This window comes from Halteromyces radiatus (genome assembly GCF_025201355.1).
Source record: "Halteromyces radiatus strain CBS 162.75 chromosome Unknown BX664scaffold_8, whole genome shotgun sequence".
In the NCBI taxonomy this organism is placed as follows: Eukaryota; Fungi; Mucoromycota; class Mucoromycetes; order Mucorales; family Cunninghamellaceae; genus Halteromyces; species Halteromyces radiatus.
Window position 1 is genome coordinate 504,393 of NW_026251694.1, and position 10,212 is coordinate 514,604.

Sequence of the window (10,212 nt, forward strand, 5' to 3'; positions counted from 1 at the left end):
AATAGATAAGTAATAGTGAAATGACAATAATAAAATATGATTTTATTTAAAAGATTATAAAATATAAAACACTATGACTAAAAGACTAAATTATTCAATAAACTAATTTCCATGATAAAGAGTTGGATACTTTTCCCTGGTTTGCTTATTCTTTTATCCGATAGAAAACTTATAAACCAATTAATCATATTATATATTTTATTCATATATCTATCTACTATATGTTCATAAAAAGAGTAAAAAAGAAAAAAAAAAAACCAACTAAAAATAGATTAGTTCATAATATGAAAGAGTAAGAGGAAGAAGAAGAAAGAATAAGTATAGAGTAAGCATAATATATATATAAAGAGTGATTTTTAAATATATAATATAGATTAGTAAAATAATGTATAATGGTAACTTACAATGTTCAAAAGAGTCATTGATTAAAAAAAAAAAAGTAAAAAAAAATTCAAAAGTAAAAAAAAAATGCAAAAGTAAAAAAAAAAAAAAAAGTGAAAGTGCGCCAAATTTTTCTTTTGTCAGAGCTTTGGTCCAACTTTTTTCCATTGTCTCCAACAAATTTTTTTTTTTTCAATCTCCCAACTTTTTTTTTTTTTTGATCTCGACCAACTTTTTTTTTTTTTTGAGATTGGAACCTCCAGACCTTTTTTTTTTTTTTGATCCAACACACCCCCACATTGAGAACGGACTTTGAAGTTATACTATTTATGGAAACACTTATGATTTTAATAAAGTTGAATAAGGTGAATAAATAATAATAATAATAGTATGATGATGATGATATAAAGATAAACTTTATTAAAGACTAAGAAGAAGAATATAAAAAGAATATAATAAGACTAAAACTATCAATAAAAGAAACTATAGAAAAAATGTCATCTATTTGTACACAAATTGATTTTCCTTTCCAGTTGTTGTTAATAATATAGTTACATTAGTTATTCATCCTTTTTATGTATCCAATTTTCATTTGGTTCTGTGATCGGTATATATAGGATAATGATGCATGAAATCAATAAAAAAAGAAAGAAGAAAAAGAAAATGAGAATGAGAATCATATTTTAAATATTCTTTTTCTTTTTTTTTTATATCTTACTTTGAATACAGTAATTGACCATACTTGAAAATGATCATAACACTTGAATGATAGTAACATAATAAGACTGATGGACGATGTATCATAACAACCTATCTATTTAATAAATAAATATTTAATGATTGATGTGTATAATATATATTCCACTGCAATTGGAACTTATACCGATAATATTTGAAGGACGACAACGATAGTAATGATAACGATATCAATTTCCACGAGGATAACTAACTGATGTGAATTCAAACCATCTTGATAAGAAGGATGCCTTTATAGAAAATAGAGTAACATATAAGCAGCTAAACTTGTATTTGTAACACTACCCATCAACAAAAAAAAAATGAGATACCTTGATTGACAGATCCTTCATTATCATATTTTAGGCTTTACCTTCAAAGATAATACCCTTGATTTTGTTTTGTTTGTGCTTGATAACCATAATTGATAGATATGTTCAATAGCCTTTCCATTGGCATGATACAGGAATACCACTGAGAAAAAAAAAAAAGGAAAGAATGAGAATCGCAGCGATACCTAAATCACTTACTATTTTACTATTTCTTTTTTTTTCTTTTGGATTTATAGTAGTACCTTTGATAGTTATAGTCCCATTATTATAGTTTCATGATCTGTTGAATATATATCGAGGATTCAGTTTGTAAAGAAGCGTCAAGAAATGGTATTTCTATAGCAAGATAAAAAGAGAGAGAGTTTAGTTAACAAGTATATAAAGTTCCTTTTATTATATCTTTACTTATTTTTTATACAAAATAAAAAAAAAAAGAAGTTTATAACAATAGTGATAAAGAAGAAGAAGAAGAAAGTGTGAGAAAATAAAAAAATGTGAGGTCTATTTTATATAACCTCATGAATTGAGCCTTTCCTTTTTTGGATGTTCAACTACCGCTTTTCATAATTTATATTCATTACTTTATTATTTTGTTATTATCAGATAATCAATTTGTGATATTTAAACTGATTTATTATTCTAAATGAATGTAATTGATGTTCCATCAGATTAATAAAAAAGTTGTTCAAATTGATTTAACCTATAGGTTTGATATTCCTTTTTCTTTTGCGATCTTTCTTCAACTATCATGATTATTCAATTTTCAATGAATACAAGGAATATGAAATAAGTGATAAAATCATTCATTTGAAAGTATTTATTCTAATATATCATCATCATCATTATGATGTTACTATAATCAATAATAAAAAAATCAATTCAAAAAAAAAGAAACTTAAACCTATGTGATTCCTTATGATTGGTAGATTTGATTTGCATGATTTTTTAAACTGGCTCCGATCAGGTAGACATATAAAATAATTCTTTTTCTTTTTTCTTTCTTTCTTTCTTTCTTTTATTCATTCCAACTTCGTTACTATATCCTACTCATTTTATCTATGTGGTTTTTACAAATATTTACTCTTATTAAAGGTAAGCTTCAAAAACAAGTGCCTTTCTTCTTTTTCTCTCTAACCTCCCTCCTTTTTTTTATTATATACGTTCTTCTGACCTTGATCTTTTTACTACAACATCCATCTACCTAGAATTACCGTTCTTTCTTCTTCTCATACTTCATACTTGGTATCCTTGACAATCATCATCACTGAATATATGTCTAAAAGTAAGAAAGAAATCTGGATATACGAAGACTTGATCATTTAAATATAGTATCAATAGGATAATTACGCGAAGTGGCTACACATCTGAATCAGTGGAATGGATAGATATACAATAGAATCACAGAATGAAACGAAATGAATACATGCTATTGTCATAAGGTGTGGACAACATGGATGAGCAGAATATTTTATAGGATTCAACTGGATTGGATTATACAATCAATTAGAAGTATCTTTTTCTCTTATTCTGGCTTATGAATCGTTAGTGATTCTTTTTAATTGTAGTTTAGAATGGTACTTAGTACATCAATTGTATATATTTATACTCGTTTTCTTTAATAAAATCATAATTATTATTTTTCTCGAAGAGTCATCAATGCATTTCTGTACCTGGTTCCTTAAATAAATTAAATGACAGCTGAATCCAAGCAATTGATCAATGACATCGTTATTTTCGTTAAGAGAAAAGACGAACAATCAACAGTATACAGGTATAAGTTGCTATTGTCATGATGATGATTGATAATAAGAGAATATATATGCTTAAAATGATGAACGTAACGTATGAAATGAAATAGTAGATACTGATGTGTATATGAATCTTGTTTCTACAATAGTTTTATTATTATTATTATTATTTAGTGAAAATACAATAATAATATATCATTCTTTCTTATTACTCCTTTTGATAATGATGATGATCGAGGACAAATAGATAAGTAATAGTGAAATGACAATATAATAAACAAATGATAATAAAAATATGATTTTATTTAAATGAAAATATAATATAAAACACTATAACTAAAAGACTAAACTATTAAATAAAGTAATTTCCATTACAAAGAGTTGGATACTTTTTCTCTAACTTGCTATTCTTTTGTCCAATAGAAAACTTGTTATATGTCCAGTTAATCCTATTGTATATTTCTTCATATATCTATCTACTGTATCTTTATATAAAGAGTAAAACAGAAAAAAAAAATAAAACAAAAATAGATTAGTTCATAATATGAAAGAGTAAGAGGAAGAAGAAGAAAGAATAAGTATAGAGTAAGTATAATATATATAAAGAGTGACTTTTAAATATATAATATAGATTAATAAAGTAATGTATAATGGTAACTTATAATGTTCAAAAGAGTCATTGATTAAAAAAAGAGAAGTAAAAAAAAAAAGTAAAAAAATGCAAAAGAAAAAAAAAAGGTGAAGTGCGCGAACTTTTTTTTTCTTGTCAGAGCTTGGTCCAACTTTTTTTCCATTGTCTCCAACAATTTTTTTTTTCAATCTCCCAGACTTTTTTTTTGATCTCGACCAACTTTTTTTTTTGAGATTGGAACCTCCAGACCTTTTTTTTTTTTTTTGATCCAAACACACCCCACATTGAGACCGGACTTTGAAGTTATACCATTTATGGAAACACTTATGATTTTAATAAAGTTGAATAGATGAATAAATAATAATAATAATAAGATCATAATGATGATATGGATTAAACTATTATTAAATGATAATAATAATAAACTAGTCGAAGATAACATAAACGAATAAAAAAAAAAAGAGTAGGCGAAAAACCCTTACCCCACCCGCATACAAAGAATGCAACCATTCTAATATATTAATATCAAATCAAAAAAAAAAAAAAGAAGATAGTTTATACTTATAGCAGATAATTTTTATTTTTCAATGAAAACAAAAATAATAATACTTTCTTTCTTCCTTACTTTTGATGATGATACCTCTTTTATGGCGATGGGATGAATAGATGAATGATATGGATAATAGTGGATGACAATAACAAATGATAATAAAAAGTATGATTTTATTTTAATAATGGATGGTATAATAAAATAATCTTTTATAGGATAGATAGGTATGTATATTAAAATAAAATAAAAAATGGCAAGGACGATCGATAGCTTGACAATGGATAATATAGTAAATAAAATACGATGTAAAACAAAGAGATATCGACTGTTTTGCGTTAATAAATAAAATAATAATAATAATATAAAAAAAAATCAATTAACTACCAAAATACTGTTGCACTTTTTCCAATAACGTTGGAGGAGTTTGACTTGATTCCAAAATGTTTTGATTTATCAAATATAATTGTAGACGTTCTAGTAGTTCTACTTTTTCCTTGTTTGTCATATTGTTGATCACCAGTGTCAGCACACTACCCACCGTCATATAATATTTCTACAGGAAAAAAAAAAAAAAAAGAATGAATAACATGTCGTACTTTTCAAATTAAATTGTTTTTTCACCTTGATAAAACTATGATAATACATATAAGAAAAGAAACCCATCAAGAATTGACAATCCATACGATCGGTCCAACCACCATGTCCTGGTATACTAATACAAAATCGATTTTACTAATGAGTACTGTTTTCTTTGATTACCTTTTTTTTTTTTTTTTTTTTTTTTTTTTACATAGTTCCGAAGTCCTTGATTTTGAAAGCACGTTTGACAGCACTTGCAAAGAATCCACCAAAAGGAGCAATCAATGAAGCAAAACAGGCCATGACGATAGCATGAAGTTGAATAGGAGCAATCCATATTTGACGAATATCATGATGAGTGAGATACTTGATAGCATATTGAATAGCATCTGGTAATACCCAAGGGACAGATCTAAAAACAGGATTTTTGGGATCACAAGATATATCAGACCAAGCAGAAGCACCCAAATCCTATCAATCAATAATTATTGTTAATCAATGCTTCCTTTTATATATATATATATTACCTGTACTGGACATATCATGTAATCAAATTGTTTGAGGAATGTAGAAGCACCAAAGCCAAGTGCTAAAGTACAAAATAGTGCACCCACAAAGCCTTCTACTGTTTTCTTTGGACTTAATTGAATAAGAGGGGTTCGACCAAAGAAGAAACCACAAAGATAGGCAAATACATCATTACAAACAACAAGAGCAACCGGTAAAACAAACCTGATGAATATAAATGGTAAGTCATTATTTTTATGTTTCAAATGATACCTTTTTTTTTTTTTTTTTGTTGATTACCATATTAATCCTTCCAATATGTTATCTACAATGAAATGACTTTGAACCACAATCAAGAATAAAGCCATATGAGTCCAACCAAATTGAGACATTTGTACTCTATATTGTCCTTTCCGTAAATTCACTACAAAGAATACAAATCCTATCACAAAAAAAAAAAAAAAAAAAAATGAATATTATTTATCAAATGATAAATAAAACTTACCAATAACATATAACATAAAACTAATAAAACGGTGATGTGTTGCGAATGGAATCAAAAAGGAATCAACCATAATGATTTCATTAAAATAATAAATAATAGATTCACCATATAAAAAATATTCTGTAGTTATTAAAAAGTACCTAAAATAAGAAGAATATGATAAATTTTTTTTAAAAAAGGTGTTATAGAATATAGATATAAAAGTTTACCAGCTCATAGTTTTAAACCAACGAATACTTTGTTCCTGTGCACCAAGACAAGCAATTTGAACTACTTCATTATAAACCATAACTGTAATAAAGAGGACACCAATAATAGACCAAATATAACCAGAAGCAAGAACAAAAAAGAAAGAAGCGATCATCAAAATAGTATAAAGAGTTCGTATCCACATATTTTGCCACTTTTTCTTTGGTTTTTCATTCATTAATAGAATAGTAGACTTTTCAGAAGGTTCTTCATCCATTGTTATTTGTTTTTTGACTGATTTCTTTGACATCCTTGAAATATATATACATATAAAAAAAGATGAAAATTTTTTTTTGTTGGGGGATACAAAAAAAAAAGCTGAGAATGAATATTTCGTAAATAATTCCTTTCTTGGTAAGATAATGCAGAATATTGTGAGTTTTATTACTTTTATGTCAAAATCCTTTCTTTATTATATATATATATAATATTATTATTTACTGTATTCTAACTTTTTAAATTATTAATCATATGAATAATATAAGAAATGGGTTTCTTTTTGATTTTTCAAACCTATCAAATCACCTAGGTAAATATTATTATTATAATATAATCAGGGTCAAATGACATAATATGTTCAATTAGTATAAACAAACAAATATAAATAAAAAATTTCAGGGCCAATAAATAAAATAGTAAATCAACTGCTGTCAAAATACAGTATTGGATGAATTATCATTTTAAATGTTCTTTTTATAATTCTCTTATTTCTTTTTCATTGACACGCTGGGATCGAATTCATTCATGGTGATGATTTTTTTTTTTTTGAACCCATGTGTTCTGGTGATTTTTTTTTTCTTTCATTCTTTTTTTTTTTTTTTTTTTCTCGTTATTCACTCATTATTGATATACTTTATCTTCACTCCTTTTCTTTCCTTCCTTTTTCTTTTTTTTTCTTTCCTTCGAGATCTTTAAATTATTTTTATTTTATTTTTATTTTGACCATGTTGTAATGCTCGACCTCAACTTGTCTACTCAATCTACTCTTTCTTCACTGAGATCTCTTGCGCCACAATCTCCTCAATCTTCTCCTTCACCGCCACTTATTTCTAATGTGTCCATACCTTTATTACATTCACCTATGCCTAGTCCTTCAAGAAGTATCAAACGAGATCATGAAGCTATGCTGGATAAACCTGACTTATTATTACCTATAAATACTTCAACGGAATCTACTATTGATAATCTTACAATTGGAGGAATGACTGATGCTTGTGCTCAAATAGTCATTGATATTCTCGGTACTATGCTGACAAATGTCAAAATGGATGTTTGGTATAAATTATTGCATCAACAACAAAAATCTGGTAATTAAAATTAAAATATAAACATTTCGACTGGGATACTAACCTTATTTGATATATACATAGTGAATGATATACCCAGTGTTCCTTTATTGGCTGTCAATACATTTTTATATCAAGTGCAAGATAATATCAAAACACCTACCGACTTTATAGCTGCTGATATTTACTGCTTGATGACTGGTTTTATGGCCATTTATCTTGGTTTGATAGAACTTGTCTTTCATGATTTGATCAAGAATACTACTACAAAACATTATCAAGAAAATCCTTTTGATGATTATATGGGATTGTTTGCTTGCGGTGATGATGTTGCTAGTTCTGCAGATGATCTTTTTACTTGGTATCATTGGCAATACCGTGATCACATTGTTATTGATCTTCGACAACGATTGATATCTAATGGATTTCAACAATTCAAAACTTTGGATCTTATCGACACTGTTTTGACTCAATTCTATACTACTCATCTTTTACAACCTGTGGCTATTCAGCATCAAAAAGATCACGGACAATTTTATACACCTCAAAGTGTCGTACGGTTCATGTGGTCTCTTTGTCTCAATAATCACAACTTTTATACAAAGAAACAACAGGATTCTATCTTTGATACTGATTTTCTTCCATCTACTCCATTTCTTCCTCGTGTATTTGATCCATGTATGGGTATTGGTGCCTTTTTATGCGAATATTTGACAAGAATGATTGAAGCAACAAAAAGACATGATAATCTATGGAACAATGGTGATTCTCTGAAATACATTCTTGCTCAACTACCAGAAACCATTTGGGGAGTTGAAATTGACCCATTTGCTTACAAACTTGGAAAACTCAACATTATGGTACATATGTTCCCATTTTATCAACAAGGTCTCTCGCTTGGTACCTCTTTCCAAAACTTTTCTATTGGCCGATTATCATTATTTCGGAACGATACATTACGACTCGACTTGGATGCCAACCCATACACTACCAAAGACAAGGCTTGGGAAAGACGACAACTTTTACGATTACGTGATCCATCTCAGCTTGTCTTTGATTATGTTGTCACCAATCCCCCATATATGATTCGAAAAACTGGATTTGTCAATGATCCTGACAAAGCTCTCTATGATGATCGATATCTAGCTGGCAAAGGTACTCAAGCATATATGTACTTTATGTGGCTCTGTCTTCAACGTTGTGATCCTCTATGTGGTCAGTTATGCTTTATTACTCCAAGTCAGTGGACTGTATTAGAATTTGCTGAAAATCTTAGGTAAGTATATATATATATATATGACTATGTCAATCAATGGAATAGGCAAATTAACCTTCTTCTTTTTTTTTTTTTTTTTTTAATAGAAAATGGATATGGACACATTGTCAATTATTGGACTTTTTTCAATTTGAACCTTACAAAGTATGGCCCAAAGTACAAACGGATTCTCTTATCTTTCGATTGTGTAAACGACAACAACAATCTCATATGATTGGCAATATGAATGGAAAAATAATATCGAAGAATCATCATCAAAGTGGACAAGTAATGTTTCTACGGCACTTATCAAGGAAATCAACATTGACAGAAATTTTATATGATTATCAGCATTTCGATCGACATCATTTAGAATCTCAAAACCCTTTGATCAAATACAAATTCACAATGACTGACGATATCGAATTACTTATGACAACAATGCATGGATCTTTTGCTTATTTATCTCCCACATCTGCTGTTTCTGATCAACTTATGGCATTGACTCGTGATTATCCTCGGATCTGTGATGGTGAACGTGGTGTCAAGGGTTCACAAACTCCTCTCGTGTGGCATCGTGGTCCAAATACAAATCCTGTTTATGCACTAGTGGTACGTACGCAATGGGCTCTAGATACTTTTGGAAAAGCATGTTGTGATGAATGGCTTCGACCCGTCTTTTATTGGAATGGCAAATCTTCTACTCCGTCTTCACGATCTTCTTCCTCTACTGCGTCGTCAAATCGTAGTGATAGTGTAAACCCTAGTATCGACAGCATCGTTGATCCCAACCCAATATCGTCTACTTTGTCTACTTCTTCTACACCTTCAGCATTATCACCGTCATCCTCATCTTCATCCTCTTTATCGTCATCACCATTGGCAACAAGTTGTAAGGAAGTACAATTTTGGTCACCTAGGGATCCTCTGCGACTGACAAAAAAGGAAAACTCACCAGCTGAAGCCTATGTGCCATTCGATGGGCGGGACAACAATAACATTGACGACTCTTTTTACTCTATGATTCTGGTGGACAAAGAAGGTGCTAGTCGTTTGGATAAATCTTCGGCTCTCTATCAATATTTACATGAAGCACGACTGGCATTGCAACCTGGACAAATGGATAAGGAATTGGCATGGTGTCATTTCAACAAATGTGGAATGAACATTGGAGTGAAACTTGTACATCCGATCAACTTTGGTTACTTTAGTAGAACACAGCCACGGCAAAGGTTTTTTATGGATCAGCAACAACGATGTGTCACCAATCAATGTATGTATTTCACTGTCAAACATCAAGAAGACAGTGAACATACGGATGATACCGGTTTATCATCATCATCATCATCATTGTTATTATCACCATCTTGTTCTCCACATTCAACTTCGACCCCAACTCCTTTGGAACACTATTATCTTGGCATTCTCAACTCCAGCATTGTACAATTCTTTAT

At 29.1% G+C, this 10,212-nt stretch overlaps 2 protein-coding genes across 2 annotated transcripts; one reads left to right on the forward strand and one right to left on the reverse strand.

The window, feature by feature from the left end:
- Window positions 1–4,753: 4,753 nt before the first annotated feature.
- BX664DRAFT_269059 (phosphatidate cytidylyltransferase) lies at window positions 4,754–6,332 on the reverse strand (the record flags this gene model as incomplete). Its single annotated transcript, XM_051541033.1, has 7 exons — window positions 4,754–4,930; window positions 4,999–5,089; window positions 5,168–5,427; window positions 5,484–5,688; window positions 5,764–5,905; window positions 5,969–6,108; window positions 6,178–6,332. 7 exons carry the CDS (start codon window positions 6,330–6,332, stop codon window positions 4,754–4,756), a joined length of 1,170 nt encoding a protein of 389 aa, XP_051397028.1.
- Window positions 6,333–8,585: 2,253 nt separating this feature from the next.
- BX664DRAFT_235323 (uncharacterized protein) lies at window positions 8,586–10,012 on the forward strand (the record flags this gene model as incomplete). The annotated part of the gene is made up of 3 exons (XM_051540174.1): window positions 8,586–8,779; window positions 8,866–9,465; window positions 9,649–10,012. Coding segments are annotated over 3 exons (1,158 nt in total), but the record flags the coding sequence as incomplete, so codon positions are not given.
- Between the last annotated feature and the right edge of the window lie 200 nt (window positions 10,013–10,212).